Source organism: Epinephelus moara, chromosome 17 (genome assembly GCF_006386435.1).
Source record: "Epinephelus moara isolate mb chromosome 17, YSFRI_EMoa_1.0, whole genome shotgun sequence".
Classification (NCBI taxonomy): Eukaryota; Metazoa; Chordata; class Actinopteri; order Perciformes; family Serranidae; genus Epinephelus; species Epinephelus moara.
The window spans coordinates 7,620,929-7,646,038 of record NC_065522.1 but is presented as its reverse complement, the minus strand read 5'-3'; the positions used below and the strand labels follow the sequence as shown (position 1 = coordinate 7,646,038).

At 39.8% G+C, this 25,110-nt stretch overlaps 1 protein-coding gene across 1 annotated transcript in view; it reads right to left on the bottom strand.

Annotated features, from left to right (window-relative positions):
• pcxb (pyruvate carboxylase b) overlaps positions 1 to 25,110 on the bottom strand; it is a 345,950-nt gene that overhangs the window by 173,739 nt on the left and 147,101 nt on the right. Inside the window, exon 12 of the mRNA XM_050067843.1 lies at positions 5,959 to 6,141. Coding sequence (XP_049923800.1) covers positions 5,959 to 6,141 — 183 coding nt within the window. The remainder of the gene's footprint in view (positions 1 to 5,958; positions 6,142 to 25,110) is intronic.

Sequence of the window (25,110 nt, the reverse complement as noted above, 5' to 3'; positions counted from 1 at the left end):
ACAGAATATTGAATCTGGTGGTGCCATGAGGAGAAACGTCTAACCTGTCACCATGTCTCTGTCTCTGATTTATTTCATGTCGGCTCTCTTTTGCCTGCCTTTCAGCTGGGCAACTTCCATTTGTCTTTCTCTATCTTTGCATCACTGATCTCTCTCTCCCTCTCCCTCTCTCTCTCTGTCTCTCATATACACACACAGAGTTCCAGAAATCAACCTGAACCATCTGATGTTCTGCAGCTGGGGAGTTATGTGTCTGCTCCTGAGCTCATTAGTTATTCAGTCATTAGTTGGTTTCACATGACAAACCATCAACCTGTGTGATGAGCAATCTGCACAGGACAGATGCTCCCATATACTTGCATTGACTTGAAGCACTTGTACAATTTAGTGTGTATATAATTTAGAGAGGAGACAAAGGTCCTCCTGTGCTCAATTAAGAGCTGGTGTCTTACCTCCTGGGGCAAACTGAAATGATAAATAGCTTTTTTTAAAAGGATGAGTCCTTTATATTAAACCAAGTTAGACAGAAGCAGCCTGCTAAATCATTAACCTCCAACTGTAAATTTTGTTGGTTGAAATGACATCTGTCACTGGCTGATTATGTCAGCCTCAGCTAGCTTGTTAATCAAGCCGATGTTAGCCCCATGAGTTAGTTGAACGTGCAGTCTCCACACATGGCTGACTTTTTACTTGTTTCCAGCTGACTCACTTTAAAATGAGAATCCTGTAATTGTCTTTAACATGCACTTGATGGCTACGTACTTTTTACTGAGCTAAAAGACTGAGGCTAAAGCTGCATAATGCTCAGATACTTCCATAGACTGTATAAAAGAAGTGGGTGTTGCCACCATTATGTCACACACTGGTTTGTGGACTACCATTTTGAAGTCGAGTTTGGCATTTTGGCCATCGACATTATCCATTTACAATTTTAATTGTCCACTACTGCTCTACCTACGGCCCCAAACATTTCAGCAAGCCTTGTTAGAGTTGCTAACTGATAGCATGAGGAGGTTAGCAAGTAGTCAATTTAGGTAGGCAGATACAAAGGTATTCCTGAAGAAGACTGCATTTGGGTTGCATTGTAATCTTAATTTTGCTGAGGATAAATTAAATTTTTGTAATTCACTGCAACATGTCAGAAAGATCAGTTAAAGAGCCTTGATTTCTTTGCGTTGTCCCTTCAAAGAATACTCTGGCAATTGCACAGACATTCAATCTGCAACACATCTCCTAAATTTAACCAGCAATGTGTGCTGCAGACACAAATACGATAGCCACAGGTGTACTGGCCTCTGTGGGCCGGACCACCTTCCTTGTCGTTTTACGTTATACTCTTTCCATCTTGATTGCCCTTTTGCTGTGTTCCCCCTGCTCCTCTATCCATCTATATTTACCCTCCTGCCTCATGTCCTGTCGCTTTCCTGTCCATCACTCTCCCCCTCTCTCTTTTTGCTGCTGGATGCGTGACATTTTACTGCTTAACACACATGGCTCATCCTTCACACATACACACTCACAAATGTGCGCTGATGGACGCGCACACACATGCACACTTATAGAGAAGCAGGAGATAAACAGAGCTTTCTGAAATGCCAAACATAATTCCAGACAACAGAGGAGAGCAGCATGTTGTCAAGTGTCAACCACATAACTCAAATTTTGGTTGGCGCCTTCTGGTTTTCATTGGAATTTAAAGGTTATACTATACTTAACGTGCTGAGGAACTACCATGACTATAGGAGGTGCGAAACTCAAAGGATGACCTGAAAAGCAAAGGGTAGTCTATCTCAGATTTACTGCAGCCACATTTTCTTCAGTGGGAGAAAGAAAGAAAAAAGCCTTGGAGTTATGAGGATGTCAGCCCTCAGCGTCATATCTCTGTGAGCAGACCAAAGCATTAATAGGCCTTGGATTTGTTGCCAACACTCTGTTGCTATTGGAATGTCACCAGTAAGACGCCACTCTCCAAGGCCACCGCTCACTAACACACAAACAAGGAAACGTTGAACCACAAGTCTTGTTTTAGACATTTTTACTGGTCACCCTTAAAAATATGAGTGTACTCATGTGGCAGACACATGGGTCCTCAAGACTCAATTTAGCTAAATGTCTTTGCTCATTTATACACAAGATAACAGCTAAATGAAATTAGCTTCTAGGACAGAAAACAGTCTGGGAATTGAGGATGACTCACTCAATGACGTGGGGTGCTCACGCCAAACTGACATCACATCTCAAGCTATTGAATTCAGGAGGGGAAAAAAAGGTTTTAGCAGGAGCATATCTCCAATAGTAAATGAGATATCCATTAGTTATATTCTATAATACACAACTCAGGAACCAAAGCACATCTGGTTTTCACTGCAGAAAGCTGATCAGTGACAGATGTTAAGATGTTATGCCAGGTAGGTGCAGTTAACAAGTTGGTTAGATAGAAAACCTGAGCTCTTAATGTGTGTTATCATACATGATGTGTTTTTTCAGGCTGGAAATGAAGGGATTTATGCCACATTATAAAACAGGAAAAATACAAGGAGGGTGGGAGGATAAAAAGTTTGTTTATCAGCTGAGGATGCATTTCAGATGGTGACTGGAGGAATGGGACTCAAAGATATCTTGGAAGGACAAAACATCACGATTCTCTCATAACTAACACTTAAAAACACAGAGGAAATTACCAACCATGTCATAACCGGTGACTCAAGCAAAGAGGAGAGAGTCTATGTCAGTGTGCAAAAAGTCTCTTCATACTTTGATCTCAGAATGTTATTGTGTACGAGACAATTTGTTGGCAAGGACACAAGTACTTGGATTTTTTAACTCTAGGACATTAAACTCATGCAGCCCACTCTAAACAACTGGCAGACTTTAAATTCAGCAGTGTCACAATAAAAGAGAAAGCAGCCAGTTTTGCTCGAATTTCTAGCCTTTGAAAAGAGCATGGTCTCAGTGTGCCACCGGCAGTCTTAAGAGAAACTAATTTAATTCAAGGCAGTTCCTTGCATCAATGCACTGTTCTCTGTTGGTGTCAATGAAATACAAAGCTTTTCTATTAGTTTGCTGGTGGAGAATAGAAAGTATTCCACTTCAAACTGATCAGTACATGCATCAAGGTTGCTCACAGTAGTTTGTCACAGACCGTCTCTATTGGCCATGTTGTTTGTCCTATTTCTTTACACTGAAAAGCAGCTTTTTTCGTAGTACCAAATGATTTAAACTGCAGCCAGTGTTTACATAACCCTCAGTGATGAGGACAAAGGACAGTGTCTACAAGCTCATCAAGTCTTGGCTAACATCAAACACTTGCTCACTATCAGAAGGGAAAATTAATCTATTAAATCTGCGCTGATAGTTTGTAAAGTGCACTCTAAGTTAAATGAGAAATTAGAGTTGAGAAGACCAATTTGACTGGCAATTTCACCTCATCATGACTAATTCAAAACTGACTGAGGAATTACTTTGACTGAGCTGATAGATTTTTCACTTCAACCAGTTACAACAATCCCTTTGTTCTCATGGACCTGGTTTTCATCTCAAAACGGGTAGGAAGTCCTATATTATATGCAGCAAAGCAAATGTTAACAAATTAAACCATTAATTCATTGATTTACAGCCGACTCAAAGACATAATGCCTCTGGCCAGCACAGAAAAAATGTACTCATAACCTACATGCTTATATACACCTAGATTATCTTCACATAGTGTATCACAGCTCGTCACAGCAGAGAGCACACAAGTGAAGAAACGGTTACTACGGGTGTGAAGTCACACTTCTAAATTAATTTACAGTAACCACTGCTGATATTCACTCTCAGTTCATTTACACTCTAATTGTAGCACAACAGAAGTATGACATGAAGTGTTTTTCTTTAATTGTGGTTGTGACACTCACTGTTAAATCACTTACAAAGAAAACCTTTTAAAAAGTCATCAATGGCATTTCAGCTTTGAATTAGACTTTACTTAGACTTAATGACTGGAAAGTGTCTTTTCACTTAGCTGCTACAAAAATGTTACATTATAAGAGTAAGTTGCCTTTTCAGCTCAACAGCTTTTCTACGCAGGAAAATGGTAACGTCCATTACATGCTTAGAAGACACGATCACCTTGATAACTGACTATACTGTTTCCACTGTTAGCTTGAATTATAGCTACAAAGCCTTTCACCTCAAGGTGCTGGGCAAACGAGAGCATGTGTTATGAGCTCCTCGCATGTGTTACTTCAGACTCATCCAGACAGCAAGTTGATCATTTTTAACTGCACGGTGAAAATTGAAGATTCAAATGTGCAAATGACTTGTGTGTAAAGTAGAGGAAAGCAAAAATCAAAATGTTAACCACAAGAGAGACATATATTGTCCACCCTGTGCCTCTTTCTCAACTAAGTAAACAACTAACTGGCTTTATAGAGCGTCATCTGTCAAGGGAGAACTTCTTCCAAATTTTTCAGCATTGTAACTTTCATTAGGCTAATGAAGACAAAAATAGCATGGCTGATTTACATTGTATGCCGCATCATTATCATGTGTTATAGATGTTTTAAAACTAAAAGCACACAGTACCAAATAATCTTGGTTTAATGGTGTAATATTATTGGTATAAAATCAACAGAAATTATTATTTCAAAAAAAAAATAAATAAATAAATAAAATAAAATAAGCCCTTTCAAAACATGTGATCATCATGAACTAACATGACCAGTACATGGGAATGGAAATCTAGAACTGGATACAGCTGAGAACCATTGCCAAATTGTCTCATTCATTGGAAATGTATGCCTCCAGGCTTATCAGTTCTTTTTATCAATGCTGGCATGTTTTTCTGACAGTTGCACACATTGCAAAACAATGATGTCAGACACATGAATCTACACTGCTGGACACTAAGAACAAAGCATCACAGCGGAGAGAAAGAAACATTTCGAAACATGGACTCATTTCATGAAGAAAGATCAAAACAGTGCTGCTTGTAATGTCTGTAAATGATCATTTGAAGTAAGTGTGGAAACACCAGCAATATGCTGAAGTATCTTTCTACACATGGACTTAAATTCCAAGAATGCCATGTATTTGACACACTTCACTAGTCAATGTTACAATAACTTAAGTGCCACTCAGACAGGCTTAGTAGATTTTTTTCTAAGAATATCTAATGAAAGCAAATGCTGTACACATTTTTGCTCATTTGATTTACACCTAATCCAGAATTAGAGACAATAGAACAGTTGCATTGATGCTGAAAACCTGTGTAGGCCCACTTTTTCACACAGAAAACTGATCAGGAATCAATAAGTGAATCAATTAAGAGTTGGACCAATAAGCAGAACCGATAATGGCATTGGTATCGATAAAATCTTATCAATTCCCATCCCTACTGGTACATGAACCTATGCAGCTCATTATTTAAAATCCCCACCCTCCCAGTCAGCTAACATAGGTTTTGTGCTGATGCTGCTGCTGTCTGCGAACAAATGTTTGCACCTGCCGATAATGTTTAGCACAATCTCCCTTAAACTAAGGGCTTCTGACTCAATACAGGGATGTATCCGGCAGTCAAAAAACCAACAAAGAAAGAATATATTGAGCATGTAATCAACTCACAAAGAGATGTAAGGAGAGTCCAAGAAGGCTGGAACACCACCTCAAAGTAACTTGTAACTGTATCACACCATGAACCATGCTAGACTGGCTTGAATAGTTTAAGGTGGGCTCTTATGAATCCACTTACAGCACAACAATACAGACAAACTATCACATTTACATCTCGGCCGTCATCTCTCCTTGTGTCAAACATGCCTATTTTCCAGCCTAATGACACAGCATTTTGACATTATCCATTGAGCTTTCCATCAGCTCAAGAGGTCACACAGGAAATAATGACAAAGCTAACAAAAGCAGGAAAAAGCTGCACACAAAACACCAGCACTGTCAGGAATATGTAGCTGAATGTCCTACCTTGACCCCTCGCACTCTGAACTCGGCCAGGGCTCGGCTCATCTTGGAAGCTGCTGTCTGCAGGTCCTTTCCACTGGCGATGACTTTCACCAACAGGGAGTCATAATGGGGCGAAATCACAGCACCTTGGAAAGCTGAGGCGCTGTCCAGGCGGATGCCCATGCCTTCACCGCTTCGGAAGACCTGGCAGGATCGCAACAGAGGAGCAGAGAGTGAAGGCCTTCATACAGTATAACAGACAAACATCTTTAACTGGGGTCGTTACTGATTTGATAGCCTACAAATAAAAGAAGAGCAATACAGATGAACTGCAAAAACAAAGATATTCAAAAGACTTAATCTTACTTAACATTCTGAAGAGAAAGTCTGCAAATTGTAATGAATAATTGTTTATTAACACAGACTAAATATAATCTGGAGGCAGAGCGGTGTAGAAATATATCAAGAATGTATACAGTGTTCCTGTGGATTTCATTAGGGTGGATTCTGCTGCAGTTAGCAATACAGTACACCTGCACAATTTGTCAATTTAAGATTTAGTGCGTTCATTAGGGCTATTATAGTCTCAGCCTACGTGGTCCAGTAATCCCAGTGGAGGTATGTTGGTTTTTTAAACATTTTTCAGACACGTTTTCTAGGAAACACTACTATTTGTGTCAATTATGTGCAACTGCTCCTCTTCAATAATCTGTTTAGTCACAGCTCTGACAACACCATAAAGGTACAAGCCACTGCCTGAGCTAACTGGATGGGATAGATTAACTGGCAAGTGCATGAACCCATCACTTCAAAGGTCAAAAGAGAGAGAGACCAGTCACACACCAAAAGTAAAGTCAGTGCATCCTAGTGGCTCAACGTGTCAAGATCGGAATCCAGTCCTAAACCTTTGAGACATGTTTCCGAGTCTTTCCTGTCATCCACTACGTTCAACTGTCAAAGAATGGTGAAAACACTAGAAAGCTAAAAACTGCTTCACAGAATGTGTTAATGGCCTGTTCGTGGATTGTAACGTGGATGTCGCAGCAATGCAAAGCATCACACCAGTTAGAAGCCTGAAACATAGTGGAAATTAACCTACACTTGGAACAGCATGGCAGACGGACAAAAGAGAAGAGCAAAATAAGGAGATGAGAGGGGAGAAAACAAGCATGAGATGAGTTAGAAGCGGAAAAGCCTGGACTGTTCCAAGCCACTTGGCGAGAGAGCAGAGAGGGAGGAGAGGAGATGTGAAGAGGAGAGGGAGGACTGTCCAACACTACAACATATGGAGCCCCTTGAGGGCTGGAAGAGAAAGATGAGTAGAAATTATAATTATAACAATGTTGTGCCACACTGATGATATGCTGGTAATATTTTCAGACAATGTAGATGTGCAGAGCTGCCAACATTTACGACCAACGATATTTCTCCATCATCCTTTTGCTCTTTACAACTCAGTATTTTATCTAGAGTGATATTTCCCTCAATCTTAAAAGCAATTTTGTTCATCTCCAATGGCTCGCAATGATCAAAAAACTGTATAATTCCCTCCATAAAGCATGTTAGCAAAATGTGCTACAATATGACTGTATGATGACAAATGGCTTACAGAATAGCAGCCAAAGTGAATGGACCACCCATAACTAGATTGCTGTAAAACCATGTTATACTCTGGTGCCACAGTGTCTGTGTTATTAATATAAACCTGCTAAAGCATGAGACAAAACAAACACACACACAAAACACCTAAGCAAAATGCAGTAGAGACAGTAGAGAAACGTCAGATCGCTGTTACAATTTACACATCAGTCTTACACTCTTACATTTCAACATTTATATTTATTCTTTTTTCTTCTCTATTTGTCAGGGACGATGCAAAACAACAGTTTAACAGGTTACAATATCATGAATTACATGTGTTGCATTAAGGAAGTCTTGCCAAAGCTAATTTGCAACCCCTGTCCCTGATTAGGCTTTTCTGAAACATTGAGCTGAATATTAGTGTAATGAGGGGACATAAATATATTTTTCAATTTGGATTCAACATTTAAAATATGGCTTACTCATAAAAAAAGTCCTTCACCAAGGAAGAGTCTTGATCTTTTTTAACATAAAATGGAGGCAGAGTTGAAGAAAATGCCTCCATAAAGCTGTAAATGAATGAGACGCTGAAGCAGAGAAAATTAGTTCCCACGCACACTGCCGCTACACCTGTGCAATATGCTGTTTCAAGGCTCAGAGCCCCAATTTCCAGGTTGTGATTTTCATAAAGCCTGGCATTCCCCTTTGATTTTAAAGGCTTGAGGCTGGTCATCAGCACTTCAAGTGTCACTGAAATAGACTGCAGTGTTTCACACTTTTTCTGTCTGATGTGCATGTGAATAACTGCAACCTGCTCTGCATGGAATGAACCTACATTTGTTTCAAATCCAAAAAGTAAGAAAGGAATTTTTAAGGAACATGACTACAATAGACAACCCTTCAAATCTTAAAAAGACTGCTGTTGCACCACTGCTATTTATTTTACAGTGAGGTTCAACAGCTGTGCTTACACAAAAGCTTTTCTGTAGACAGAATAATCTACAAGTAACTATTCACTCCAACAATTTAGTTGTTTAAAATAGACTTGTAACACTCTTGAATTCAACCCTAATCTCCACAGAAGGACATTTTCCCAGCACCTAAAGAATAAAGTACTGTCTGCACATTTACCATGGTAAGAGAGTTCAGCAAACACTTAAATCTTGCATTTTGTGAATGGGGGCTCTAAATAAATCTGGCATGAGGAGGTTATACAAACAGCAATAGAAAAATATATTGTATAACCACTCAATTATCCTCTCAGGATTTTTCTTCATTGTCCACAAAAGGTGTTTTGTCAACTTAAATCCATGAAAGAAGCATTTCTTTTGAGCCATATTTTGCCAACTCTGGGGCACTTTGTTTTCACAGTTGTCTTGAGGCAGTTGCCAACCCTCCTCTTTGCAAATGCCCTTGGGAAAATCTACACTCTGTGTACTTTTCCTCTCTATTCATTACATCTTTTCTTACTGTGAACAAACCAGTCCTTTAATATTTTTCCTCTGTCTCCCGTTAACACTGCAGGCCAAGCATAGACCAGTGCAGCTGTTAGTGTTGACTGGTGTGATAAAGTGACAGAGTGGCTGTCCAGCAGCTGCCTGGTTGTCTTGCACATTGTTATTTAATATTAAACTGCTATATCCCCAGGTGGAGGGTATATACAGTGAAACACCAAATGATGCTCACATTAAAACTGATGCTACTCTTTTACTTATTCAGTCGATATATCAACACTAGTTGAGAATCATGGGTAATTTTATCAAAACCCCACTGAATATTCACATAGTGACATCCTGACCTTTGTTGCTGTCTTACATTACAGCCGCCAAAAAGCTTTTTATACAGTATAACATCTGACAGCTGCACAAACCAGCTAAGAAAGTGTTGACTAACTGGGTGCCGAATTGTATAGTCCAAAATGAATTACAACAGATCCGATTGCTGTTCTTGTTTCTTTAAAGCCTAGCAGGTTGATTGGTCTTGAAATGCTGTCAGTTGTGATAACACACAATAAAGCAACAGACTTACAGTCAGTAACAGGCACTGCAGGGCTAGTCACTCACTTCTGTAAACACATAAAATACACTGAAAACAGCTTGTAATTCGGTTGTGTTTTTGTGGGAAAGGCCAGATGGTGACAATGGTGACTGCTATGTTGTTTCCTTACTGGCATTTTTTTTTTTTTACTAGATGTGAGAGTAAGATATGTTTTCTTGTATGATTGTTCAAACTGCCCAGGATTTAAATGCCAAATTAAACAGAATACAAGATGTAATAAATAGCCCTTTAAATGGGTAGTCATAAAAAGTATCATATTTATACTTGGCAGTTGAGAGTCTAAATTGAAGGAAAAAACTGAAATCAAATTCTTCAGCAACATCTCTGATGTGTAATCTTTTAGTTTAAGTACAACAACAGTCTTACAACAATAGTCTTGGATCAGCTGATCACATTAAATAGTGACTATGAGAAATCTGAGGATGGGTTTTCAGTAGGCCAATGTAATGTGTGCGTACCAATATTGGCAACTTGTACCTGTGTATTCAAGGTACTGGATGTCAAGTAATGAAAAGGAATGCACTGCAGCTTTTTGTTTGCAATATTGTGTCCTACTGGAGTTTTGTGTGTAAAGCAGACTTGATTAGATAATATATCACAGAGTCTCAGTGAACCGGATCCAGACAAAGAAACAAACATATAGTGAAGACATCTGCATGAATATAAATGCTTTAAAATGCATTGAATAGCAATGAGGCAGGCAGACGTAACCGCACATGCACACACAAATATCGACACAGAGAACATCTTGCACTTAAATATGGGCTGATATTGCTTTAAATCGAATTCCTGACTGTAAGCAATCTTGTCTTGCTCATGTCAGGAGACTAATCAAACATGCAGCAAGACAGATGTTTGCTGTCACACTTAACTGCACAAACACATATTATATGGGATATGTAGTCAAACTGGAACCCACAAAACCAGCACAGTGGAGCCTCGGTTATTGGAACCACTCGGAGGTTGTTTTTCGCAGGGAAAAACAAATAAAAATAACAGTGAAAACTGTATTCCAGAGGGCTTTCAGTGTGTCCTGCATGGCCTTAAGGTGTGTAGTTAAACTGAATCTCTCTTGATGTACGGTGTGAGAAAATTTCCAACAATTAAACCGATAAACTAAATAAATTTTTGCTCACTTTTTGCTCATTAAGTAGGTGTGGATGCGTTTACATGTTTACTTTTTGTCTATTATGTGCTAATGAGGGATAATGCACTTTTATGATGTGCTCTTGTGCATATGCCTTTGTGCATATCAAGTATATTAATTTTGGCCTCGGGGCATATATAGCTATACGAGATGAATGGTGCCATGACAACACCCCTCTGAGACGATGAAGTGCCTTCATCTCACACGCTCAACAAGGACTCGAACCCAAGCAGTGCCACTTAAGATCTTGTAGCCAGATAGAGAGAAGACAGAGAGATACTGGAGAATACTGAAGAGTTGAATGAGGAGCCAAGTACTGTGTTAATAATTGAAGTCAAGGTGTCAGCTTCTTTCAGCCCAGGGCGCTGTCTAACACGAAAACCCCACTTTCTTCTCTCACGCTCTGTCCATGTCATTACCTCTCTCTGTCTTACCTCCTTTTTTCTCACGCACTCTGGGTAGTCATAGATACTAATAATTTATGTACAGAGGTATTGAAATAGCACTGATTTAGCCCCCTTTTGTGCTGCACATGAAAGTTGCAGATGCACATTGTCCCTTACTGTTCATTTCTTACAGCTTATAGCAAGTCTACTGCCAGTCAGTCTTTCTCCAGTGTTCCTGCTTTTCATTTATCCAGCACCATCTCGCTGTATAAAATCCAGTTTCTTAGTGCTTATCAGTCAGAAAGTCAGTGGTGTATTTCTCTTACATTGTATGAAAGAGTGTTGATCTGCCACAGGCACATTACAAATCCTCCCTGCCCGTCCTGCTATTGCAGTCTTAAAGAAAAAAAATCTCAAATTTCTAAAAACACTTTTCTTTTCAGGAATTCAGATAACCGAGTCAATGTCCCTACTGATACCCATGTATTTTCAAGGATGTCAAAACGCCTTCTGGATAGGTTTCAGAGGCCCAAGTCATAAAACTTACTGAGCGCGTGGTGGAGAGTGAAAAATCGAAACAAAAAGGAAAAATGCCAACAGCATGAAAAGTGGAGTTAGACTGTTTCACTTGACCATGCTGACATATTGTCCTACAAGGGTAATAAGGCAAGAGAGCATTTGTTAAAGAAAAAAGTTTGTGCCCAGGAAGTGTATTTGAATGTTTACTTTAGGGGAGAAAAACACTGTTATTCTGATGTCTACACTATTTGGACATGTTGCTATCAGTGGCTGGACTAAGCTACAGGGAGATAACTAGATATGTGAAATATGTGAAATGTGTGTGCATTTGTCACAGTGGATTTTGTCACAGTGTCTTACTATTTATCACAGAGATAAATATCACCCTCACCATTGTGAATTATATATGAAGAAGAGAAATGGCTCTTTTTAGCCAAAAGACACAAATTTCATTTCCTCGTATTTATCAAAAGGGCTCAGCTCCAGAAACTGCTTCGATATTGTTAATGCTTCCTTTAATTTCTACTAACTATGATTTGAGTTCACAGGTTGCACAGAATACAGTGTGTCTCATTATACACACTCGATCTGTTGTCAGTATATAAATATTGATTAGTGCAGCTTTAAGGAGACTGAATTGCTTTGTTGTTCCAAGACATCGACTGAAAAACAGATCTTAGGCTCAGTTACACATTCTGATTATGCATTATTTGTTTAATCTTGAGTTAATATTATATATGCAATAATATCTTCATAAGGTGCAACAACATTTGGCACAATGTACAAATAGAGCTTTTGATGTCGTGTCTATTTATTACTTCTTTGTTATCTTTTTTTTTTTTTTTTAGATTTTTTTTGGGCATTTTTGCCTTTATAGATAGGATAGTCAAGCGTGAAAGGAGGAGAGAGAGAGGGGGGGGGCGACACGAAGCAAAGGGCCACAGGCCGGACTCAAACCAGGGCCGCTGCGGCAACAGCCCTGTACATGGGGCGCCTGCTCTGCCACTAAGCCACCAACGCCCCTACTTCTTTGTTATCTTTGACTTTCATTATTATTTATCTGCATGGCAAGTGTGTGTGTGTGTGTGTGTGTGTGTGTGTGTGTGTGGTATTTCATTGTACAATGTGCTATGACAATACAGGCATTCTATACAGGTGTTCAATATAGGCGTTCTGGTTGACCTACATTACTTTTTGTTTATTTTGGACTCTCAAGCCAGAATGTCTCTGCATTCCTATCACAATTCATATTAGCTTCTGTATTAAGATACAGTGCTTATCCTAATTCATCTCACAGAGCCGGAATATATCTTTCACGCTCAGTCTTCACTGTGAGATTTAAGTCTGGAAACATCCAATTGAAAATCGATTCAGCCTGCTCAGATTTGTACTGGACCAATCAGTGAACGTTTAGATGACAAATGAGTCACTGCCTCGCTAAACGCAGCAGTATGTTGGAGATATAAAATGTGTCCTTAAATGTTTCAGTACATTGCTGCTTGCTTACTTATTAAAAAAACAACTTGGAGGAATAGAGAGGTAAAATAACCCTTGATTATGGGTCTTAGGTAGTTTCCAGCAACAACTGAACAAGATCCTTGTTACTTTCAAAACCCATTTAGGAGCTGTAACATGGTAATGGCCCAAATCCTCCGGCTCCTAAAGTGGACCCAAGACCAGATTTCACAGTTAGCTTGTTTTTGTAATAACACTGAAAACTCTCCAAGACATTCTCCGAGCCATTTACCATTAAGTCCTTGCTCTGTATGCCCACTTTACAGACTCCTCCACCAAGCCTCATTTATCTCCCCCTCTCCCTCCCTAACCTTTCACCCTTTCATCCAACCCTTAGTCCCACTGCTACCTTGTTGAATTTTCCCTTTCTGTTGGCAGGTTTTGTTTATGTATGGAGTTGAAAGAGAAAGCACACATACGCTTGATGCTAATGTATGGAGAGGAAACAATGAGACAACGTGCACAGCCTGTATGAAGCGCAAAGACAGAAAGTGACAGCGATATCTGAGCTCCGACTGATAGCGTACCAATTAGAGAGGCAGAGGAGCAGACAGAGAGGCAGAGGAGCAGACAGAGAGGCAGAAGCACAGAGAGGTAAAGAGAGTAATAAAGAGAAAGAGACAGAATAACACACAGAGATGAGGAGAGGAGAGAATATAAGTGCCATGTTAATGTTTGAAGTCGAGTTGCATGGATGAGTCGAGGCAGGGAGAGCCGGTTGTGAGGTGAGAAGAGAGGTGAGGGGAAGAGAAGCGAGACAGGGAGGACAGACGTGAGGACGGAAAGAATAAAGTTTGTTTGCTGGTAATTGTTTTTGGCAAGCATAACCTGATGCTTCAAAACTTTGTGCTGTTGTGCTTATTCACAGGGTCTATGGGTATTACAAGATATAATCTGGATGAGTCTAAAAAACACATCTCACCCTGACAGCTCCTGAGCAACAGCATTAGTCCCAGGAGAGGGAACCCAAAGACAAACAAAAATAAAATCCCGATTTAAATAACACATTTACTCATCTGAACCAGAAACTGCTGCAAACTTCACAACTTGGTCACTGGTTTTAGTGACTCAGTGTCTCAAAAGCATCTTCCTACTTTTTCCTTCCATGGCTAAATGCGTAAGTGGGTTGACTCCCAAGGAATTTGGTGACAGTTTATGGGCAGCTCCTGAAAAAAATCTGGCCATCTCCAGGATCTAATTAATTATGTCCTTCAAAACTGGGTGTCTTGCTGTCTCAGTTGACTAGAATGCTTGTCTGCATCATGTAACTGCAACATGCCGGATTAAAAATCTGGTCTGGGTATGCTGTCAAAAGCCCCCTGAGCCAGTATGTTCACCACAATTTCAATCAGGAAATTGATCTATTTCATTTCGGAGGGGATTAAGAAGGACCTTTATTATTTATTTATTCATTTTTTTTGTACAATAGATCAATAGGACTGACGTTTCAATTATTTATATTAGCATTCAATATTACCTAACCCCAATGACAGAGGAATCTCATTTTTAAGTCAGCAAAATCCCTGGATATTTTAAATTGCAGCTTCTTGTCTGGCACAATGAAATCCCAAAGCTTCCAGTGGGATAGGAAAGTAAAATGAGTGGGTCAAGGAAATTTGTTACAGTGTGAGGAGAATAAGGGGAAATGTTTGTATGCAGGACAGGGAGTAGACAAAATGTAGCCAGCCATGGAAATGACTAACAGGCTCAGGTCTTAGAAGAACAGTCTCACACCTCTGCTTTTTAACGCTCGCACATTCACTCAAAACATGCACATAAGCAAAACAGATGCTTTGAAAACCAGCGCAATATTAACTCAATTTGTGTGAATGTATGAGAAAAGGAAACCTTGATATTCAGCAGATCTGAATGAGGAATGCACACACTGTACAGCATCGCTGCAGAGTAAACAGCACATAGTACACTGATACCACATGCCTATAACTGTTTAACAGTCAGTTTTCTCCTGCTGGATATTGTAATTACTCTGAACTTCACATAATGTATAGAAATCCATATGGTAGTTACGTGAAAAGATCTGTTCCACGAGGACTCGCAACACTGCAGAACGTTACCTTGAAAAACCCAGCGATTTAGCGTTTGAAAGGGAGGGTTCTACAGTGTTGCGTGTCCTTGTGAGTTTTGTAAAAAGCTCAGGAATAAGGACTCAATTTGCAGCTATAGAGAATTCACGGCACTGAAGCAGCCTATACACACAAGTGACCTGTGGAATCCTCTTATATCCACAAGATTGACTGTCTTCAGATGCTGAGATAAACTTGTTGGATGTCAGTAACCACAGCTTTGGCTAAACCCACCAAACTGTAAAGCTTGCAAAAAGACGGGAGACAATGCTGATCATCAACCAGCGTCAGCTTAAGTAGAAGATTGCTAGAAATCTGTACATATATGTATATATGCATGTCATTTATGCAACCATGGCCATGCTTTTGCCTCAGTGCTTCCTGCTGATCACCTGTCCCTTCCTATTGGTTTATCTGAAACACCAAAAGGTCACCCAAGTCATACTATTGGCTCTGAGCAAGGGGAGGCTTATATTGATCTGTTATAATATTGAACACCGATAATATCGATTGGAGAACCGATGCCTGTAGTGGATCATTACAGTGACCTCTTGACACTTTGCTATCACACACAAAAGCACAGATTCGCGGCAAGTTCCCTCCTTTTGTTTTGAATTATTATGGAGACCTTCCCTGTGAATTAACGGCTTCACTGGCCTGGTGACGTAAAACCTTCAGCTGTCCTGAATGGTGACCAATATGGCGACAGCTGTCTGGCTTTAATTAAAAATCAATCCCTGTCTTCTCTGACTCCCCACAAGTCGTTCCCAAAGCTAGAAACAAGAGAGGTATGACCAGTCAAATTTTGTTAATAGAGAGTTAGCTGTCTTTTTTTCGTTTGTTTGACATCATTGTAAACTCACCTTTGGTGTAATATTAAAGCCTTTTTTCTGTTCTACATTTTATTGTGGAAAAGAAAACAACCTGACCCTGTTTCTTCCTACCCTTGTCTTAATCATTTGTTAAGACATGGGTTGACCCATGGGTCAGGCGGTTCCGGTAAGCTTGTTAGAAAATATTGTGGTTTCAGGCAGGTGGGTCATTAAGTGGCAAAGCAGCACTCTGAGTAAGTTATTAATAACTTTTAGAAACACTGTAAAATGGTCAACCCTCCACTTTCTTTCTCGCTCTCACACACACACACAGCACGCAGATTTATCACTTCCATTATCTGTGTTTTGACCAGGAAAATCAGCTGCTCAGACATATTTAAATGTCTCTGGTCATAATGTCCAGTACAAATATTTCCCTCTGAGTATATGCAGGTCTAATACCATGTCCTCACTGAAAGCAAGCATCTTTTTGTCCAATCTGAATCCATTAAAGATGCACCTCTGTTACATTATGTAAAAAAAAAAAAACGCGTAGGAGACCAGCTGTCATAGATCATACTTAAGATGTAACCACTTAAAAGATGGATGAGTACTTTCTGTCTTTCTATGTTTGTACTTTTTAAAACAGGAAACACGTGTTTTATATGGTGACATCTGCAGGAAATGATATAGAACATCGTCTACAGCAAGTAGGCTGTTATTAGCGATGGTCATTAGCAGAAACTTTGGTTTTGCAAGTCGGGTTCAGGTCATTGATTAATGGATATGTGTGTAGGGTGGCTGGTTCAGATTGGCTCTCATAACAGGCAAGGTTGGTGAAGGTTTTAAAAAACCCTGACTCGTTTATCACTGGTGGATAATGAAGATGGTCAAATACACATCCAGACTACAACACTATCGCCCCTGTTTTCACCACCTTCAGGTGACTCTTTATTCTCTGGAGCTGTACTTGACATGTGCTTGTCCAAAGCTTGCCTGGCAGTCCACAACCGTCGCTCGAGTACCTGAATCCAAAACACAACCACTCCACCCCTCTTCTTCTATTTCAATTTTCCTCCTATCCTTTCAATTTCACCTTCATTTCCTGTCTCTGTACAGGCTCTTTTTTTTTTTTTTTTCATCTCGCAAAACCATTATCTACCTCACTCTCCCTTTCCTCCCACTCTGTGTCTGAGTCCCTAGGGCATCCCTGGCTTTATTTATTCTTTAATTCTTACTGCATTTAAACTCCTTCCTTCCTTCCTTCCTTCCTTGCTCTAACTTTAAGTGTTTATCATTCCCTCTGTCCTCCATGTTCTTCTAATCATTATCTTTTTTTCCTCACATCAGACACACTAGCAGGGCAATTACAGGCCAAGGCGCATAATGTGTTTGCATGTGTGCATCCTTCATAACAAAAACATATTTGTGACCAAGTACTAAACACTTTGACACAGAGGGGGTAAGACACACACACACACACACACACACACACACACACACACACACACACACACAGCAGCAGACACACAAGCACTTCTTTCAGTCCCTCGTTGCCTTTCATCAAAAGGCTCATTTTTTGATACCCCACTAAATTGGCTTCTCCTTTCAATCCTCTCAGTGTGTGTGTAAGTGTGAGTGTGAGAGTGTGAGAGTGTGTGTGTGTGTGTGTGTGTGTGTGTGTGTGCTCCAGACGGAGGTATAATGACCCTAATGAGCAATGGAGGATCTCTGCTGCTCTTCGGTTTTTCCTTCTTTTCATTTTCTCCCTTTTCTCGCTCTCTGAATTTTCTATCAATTATCGCCCATTCTGCCTTGCCTCCACTCCTTCTCCAAACACTCTCTAATTTTCCTCTCTGTTCATGCTCTCATTTCCACTCTTTCCCTCCCGTCTCCTTTCATTTCCCCATCCACTCCTGTTTTTTTCTCTCCTCTCCATTCCTCCCCCCTCATCGCAGAGCTCTTCACCTGCTTTCTTCCTCTCTTTTCCTCCACTAATCTCTCTTTTCTTTCCCTATTTTCCACCCTCCTCCCATCACATATTCTTTCATTACACATTCCCTTCTAATTTCCTTCTCACATATTTACTCCTCTCTTGCCCCCTCCCTCCTCCTCATGATTTAAAAAAAGAAAAAGAAAAAACACAGCTGTAAGTGCCCAGCTGCTAAAAAAAAGGTTAGCCTAAAATGTTCAGTGTTTTTTGTCTAACACACTAAACGGAGACTTGAACACATACACAGAAAAACACCGCACACTTGGGGTGAAATACACGGGCACAGATGCCTGCTGCTTGCCCACCCACATACACACACACACAGTCACTCTTATCTCTCATGCAGTATTAAACATCAGTGCAACCATTAGAGTCAGTGGCAACCAGATGTCTGTGACTGCACTACAAGCTGTTTGGGGCTTTGGAGGTGGGATGGGTGGACACACACACACACACACACACACGCACACACATATCCAATATACAAGCTGTCCAAATTTGGATGGACCTCCAGCCGTGCCACATACAGGTTGATTCAAGCTGCAAAACACGCTTGTGCTTTGAATGTGCAAAATGTCTGGATACGGATGGTTGGATACAAACAAATCCCACTCACAGCCACCCCGGCAATATGAACATACACTCATGTTCCAGATGTCTGACCCTACATGATTCAGGACGACTACTGATGTCAACACTCTAACTAGAGCCAGTCATGAAAGAAAACCCTCAAACATGACAACGGCCGATCCAGAAAAAGTCTCAATCAAAGTTTCATCACATTGGGGAAAATGCTGAATTTTAGGTGTTACATATAGAAAGCTTGTTGAGTGTCCTCATAGAGCATAAAATACTCTGAATGTTCTGTGATGTTCCCATTCGACCTTCATAAACTGCTCCTCCTTTCTATTTTTAACACGTTTATAAATCTATGCATTTAAGTCATGTTTTCAAATTCACAGCTCCAATACAACCTGCAGTTTTAGAGCATGAAGTGTGCAAGATAATTTACACTTAAAATTCATTACAGTATACTTACAGCTGTTACATTATCATGCACTTTAATGCTAAATAGCTAAGTCATGCTGTTTCCATCAACTTTCGTGAGGTGATTTTACAGTCTAATTTTTGTTAACCATGCTAGCTGCATGGTTTTTGGATGGCAATGCTGCTCGGTCTGTAATTTACAACTTTGATCCAGAGTGAAATATCTCAACAGCCTTTGCTATGGATTGCTATGAAATTTGGTTGAGATAATCATGGTCCCCAGAGGGTTAATCCTACGGACGCTTATAATCCCCTAGAACTGAATCGAAATTTCCGCTATCAGATTGAATCAAATATTAACAATAAATTTAAAGGAGAGGAAAAGTTTTCTGAAATTGGATTAGATCACAACCTTATACTTCTTTCTACTTAACTTAGGCCTGTTGTCCTTTGTGGACACTTTTTGTGTCATCCAATAGTAATAAGAGCACAATACACTAATTCATGTGAAAACAAGATGGCAGCCATCTCTGCCAAGTCAGCCCGCAGCCAATCCCAACATTAAACTGGACAAGGTCCAAAACCTGATCACATTTTATGGTTGAACAATGTTTTTACTTTGATATGACAACAAATTTGACCAATTTTAGCAACAGTAACAAGATAAGCTGTGTTTATTAGAAAGTACTCGTTTGAAGACTAGTGCTGCACGATTAATCTAATCGCAATCGCAATTGCAATCGCGATGTCAGGCTGTGCGATTACATAACCGCATAAAAGGCTGCGATTTGCGATTTAATGTAAATAAATGTTAATGTGTGTGCCTGTGAACGTGACTACCTCTCCTGTAGTGTGTGGAGTTTGTTGACATCATGTCCACAAGCTATCCTGGTGTGTGCAGCACATATGGTCAGGTGACCACCCGGCGTGCAGCAGTGACCAACACAGATGCTGAAGAAGAGCATGAGCATGACCAACAACAGCCTGAGTTGGTGGCGGAAAAAACGCAACGTCTATTATATGGCGATACTTTGGATTCAGGTATGGTGACGTTGAACAAAAAGATGTGCTGTGCAAAAGTTTAAAAGTTTAAGTCGCCACATCCCGTGGCAACACGACCGATCTATGTCAGCATTTGAGACAGCACAGAGAAAAGTACGAAGCATGCATGTGAGAGAAAGCTGAGCCGTGTAACGTTAAAGACAAAAAGACAATTGAAAGCCGCCAGAGCCTCATAAAACAACAAAGCACAATTACGCAAACATTTCTAAGTGTCACGGGGAAATCACGGACTCCATAACAAACTATATAATAACAAATGAAAAACTGAGCAATTTTGCTCAGGTTCGGCCCACTTGACATGCTGCTGTGTTGTGCTATGGCGTGCTGGAATTTGTCATTTACGTGACAACGCCTGAACGCAACACAGGCTCGTTACTATGTCAGGTCAGGTCAGTGCCCCCCTAATATAATGTAGGGGAAACACTGAATCAAGCAAGAAGAAAATGATACCATTTATGTATTATATTGTAATCGCAATCGCAAATCGCGATATTGTCCATTCAAATCGCAATCACACATTTTTATCAAATCGTGCTGCACTATTGAAGACATTGGGACTTAATCATGTCTCGTTTAAGGGCATTGGAACCAATACAGTGATGAAGTAGGTAAAGTAGACATTTGGCTACCTATTTAGCCTTTCAGTACCTCAAAGTTAAAAAATACTGAAGATGTTGTCACCATAAAATCCCTCAAATAGCTGTCAATATCAACCAATATTTACTCAAAATTCAACGTTCATTTATATTAATTACGACACAGACAAAGGCAGTAACAGCTCTAGAAATTGCATCCCTAATGCTGCTCATGTCTCTTCAATTAAAAATTCTTACAATGATGACATAGCTAGTAGCCTACATTGTGATGTGAGGTCCCATACGGGTTATGTGGATGTGGCAATCCTGAAAAGTTTGTCAGTGGATCAGGGTAAGCTAATCCAATGTTGTTTTGAGAAACCAGCACAAAAGATGCTCTGGATATTCTGATCCAGATCAAACTTTTTGAACAACAGGGCCCAGACTTTTCCTCTAGCACGTCCCTGAGGCTGACATTTGTGGTTTGTGGAGTAAATTGCCTCGCCAATCATTTGATGAATTGCCACAAAATTTAGTACCGACATTCATGTTCCCCGCAAGATGATTTGTAATAACTTTGGTGATCTACCCTGACTTTTATCCAGCACCATCATTGGGTCAAAATTTGCATTTTAATTTGCTTTATACCTGCAAATCTAATTCCCTTCAGGCTCAGTTGTACTTTGTGTTTAGTGCCAATTAAAGTGAGCATGCTCACACATTTAGCCAGGATGGTGAACATGGTAAACACTACCTGCTAAGCATTGTGATTGTTATGATTGTTGAAAATTTAGGTAAAAGTGCCACAGTGCCTAATCAGTTTCCCAGAAGCACTAGTGTGGCTGTATTTCCTTAGACTTAGAAATTTGTTTGCTGAAGCTTTATTATGTGTAACAAATACAACACATAACGCTGTCACACATTGGTTAACATGTTATAAGCACATTTCTACGAAACTACATGGCAAGTATCCCTTTGATATCCCCAAAGTCACATGTCAGAGGAAGTTATTTGGAATTTCTACTAGTGTGCCTTACTTTTCACTGCTAGTACAATATTAAAAGGAATGCATTTTTTACAAAATATATTTTTTTTTCTGCACCTGGCACTTCTTCCCCTGCGGCTGATGCCTTGGCCATTGCTCTGGCTCGTCTCGTCTCCTCTCTCTCCCTTCTGGCTCACCCAGAAGTTCAAACCGTCTTTCAACTTTCATCAGTGCTGCCAAGTCACTCCCTATCTTCCTTTCCTGTGACGACCCCAAACATTCCTTGAGGCTACACCTATTCGTCACCTTAACCCAGAAGTGCTTCCTCTTTAATTCTGCCAACTTTTTGAAAAATAAAAAATAAAAATTACCATTCCGTCTCAGCTCTTTGTACCACCTGTTGCTTCCATGTCTCATCCTGTATATTGCGACATGTGGATCAAGCTACGCAGGATAACACAATCAGCTAAATGTCTAATTCAATTACACAATATACAATGTAATCTCAACAATTACATGCGATGCAAATAAATAAATAAAAACAACTTTTGATCATGGACTAACAGCCTACACACAACACCGAAGCCTTCACGATCAACATTCATGTGTAAACACTGAAGGTTTTTATGTAATGAATGTTCTACATTCAGTAAGGAATGGTGACTTGCTATCACATTAAATGGTCTCATCTGCTCCTAATATAAATCACATCTATAAACAACCCTTGTGTACCAATGCATATGTAGAATAATTTGAATACAGCCTTGGAAATAGACACAAGAAAGCCATTATTCAAGGTTCAATTAGAATATGTAACTGTCAAAGTTGCTGTAAACAGAACATTTTTATTTGCAGTTAGTGGTAAAAAGCTTGATAAAATCAATCAATGGCATGGTGGTGGTATGAAAACATACTACAGTTCAGGGCTGAGGGTCAACAGACTGAATAAAAGCCAAAGCCAATTTAAGCTATGTCTACTTAACTGTACCTCACATTGCTTAATGGTTTGACCCCGACAGCCAACTTTCATAACACCATTAAAAAGTTCATATCATACTTTAGCACTTAATTGCCACAAACAAAGTTTTTACAGACTGAATATTATTTTCTATGATTCATACATTTTGCAAACTGACAAACTTTTAATCAAAAAATCTTTGAATCAACACCACACTGGCAAAAACAACTATGTAGGTAAATATGAACTTGTGGATAATACACTGGTTTCAATGACTGCACATTGTAGAGTTCTTTGTTATGTAACTGCATTGTGTATTTATATTTTATACTTTCTGTGCAAACTATTATTGCTTGATAAATGTTGCTAAGAGAGGATTTTTATATTTCACTTAATCAAAACCGGTGACAGCTGGGGACGCAGACAGATTGTCAGTTTCTCTTTGATTACAGTGTGCTCGACTGCAAATCAATCTCAAACTTAACTACTTTAAAATCAGACACTTATCTCTTATCCCGTGCACTTTTTACCATCTACAATTCAATTTCCCCGCAGCAGCTAGACCCAGAGGTCATGATACAATTTCAGATATGGGGGACAATGTTCACTATCAAAGATGCAATCAACACAATCAAGTGGGGTTGGAGATCAGAGGCAGCGGCATGATGCTGATGCACTCTGAACCGTGTCAGCACACTGCACATTAATCACTTAATCATGGACTTTTATCTCTCCATTTCCTGTCTTACTGTCTATTTCACACAGGGTAAATACACTCACAGAGCTGGGATGACATGTGGTCAGTGAATCACACACCTGCCACATTTGGCCTGCGGGACTACACTCATGTTGTCGTTAGCCCAAACAGGCAGAAGTAACACCAGTGTGAGGCAATTAGAGAGGGAGGGGGGAGGTGACAAGGGAGGGGGAGTGAGGAACTAGAGGAGCAGACAGGATGACAGCGCCAGAACAGAGCAAATTAAATATGGGGGGAAAAACATCCAATCTGAGTGAGAGCTGTGTGTGTCTTTGTGCTACTACAGTCCATATGTGTGCAAATGGAAACTACATAGGGTCCTCAAAGCGACCAGACAATACAATATGGCCGACTGCCAATCATTTCTCTCTCTCTCTAGCTCTTTGCCTCCATCAATCTCTATGCATCTTTTCCTTCTCTCACCGTACAGTGCATACGAAACACAGCATCCATTTCTTGCTAAGTAGGTCACTACACCTCCACTGCTCCTTCCCTCCCAGTCTCTCTTCCCCTCCTTCGTTGCACCATCTTTATTCTCACTGCACATCTCTGCCAGCCTCGCCTTGCTTCCTCCTTCATTTTCTGCCTATTTACCCTTTAGCTTATTATAATTCCACTATAATTAGCATTATTACTTAAATGTCATAGAGCAATATTTAAAGAACAAATGCCACTATAGAGTACATTAACACTGGAGTGGACAAAATTCTTTTATACTAGAAACAAACAAAAATTAGCCTCTTGATTATTTGACCTCCATGACCCCAATTCACAATTTTTTTTTACTATTTATTTTTGTTCCAAGCAGGAAATGTTATTTTTTGCCTGATACTCTGAAAACTCAAAACTGGTTTTACACTCATCATAAAAACATGAGTCCATCTGGGTAAAATTTGGGTTTTGATTTGCTTGTGTGCCACTGCTATTACTGTGCATAAGCAGCAGGAATGTTAAACAGCATCTGTAACATTTGAAATTTCCCTCAATATCACTGGATAGATGTTCCAGGTGTTAGATGTATGCCGTTAAGGCTTCGGTATTATCAGTGGGAAATCTAATTCTCCATGTTTTCAAAGACTACTGAGTGTGAATGCTATGAGCAGAAGTCTCCACCACGGAAACTTTCATTTGTGACTCATGGTGGATGAAATTGAGATGCAACAACCCTAACAATAAAATCCAATTAAATGGCAGCACAAGCTCTGGCTGCACTAAATGTTACAGCTAATAATATAGGGAGAAGATAATTTACTGTGACAGAAAACAGAAAAAGAGGTGGTATATTGCTCCCTAAACTAAACAGGAGGAAAGAATGGAGACATTAACGATTCCCAACATGAGGAATATGGACGAGGTGAATGTGTGCCAGCTGGTTTGATGATATTTAAAAAGAAGTCACCACTTTGATTAAAAATCTTCTCCAATTCATCCATCTTGATCGAGAAGCAATCCATCACACTGAAGCAATACGCAGTCACAAAATAATTAAATCTGTGTCATTTATTTCTTTGCATGAGAAATGCTTCATGTTGTTGTGCTCTGTGTGTTAAAGTGATAGTTCAGGTTTTTGGACATGAAGCTGTGTGAAACGCTGACCATCTGTAGCTCTGATGTGACAGTGTCACTACTCTCAACGAGCCTCCTGCTCTGAGAAATCGCCTGTAGCTTACCGGAGAAAAAGTAGTTCTGAAGATGTACGGGGGACACGTAACCAAAAGGTTTTAAGCTACAAAAAAGTATGCATGTGTTTTGTT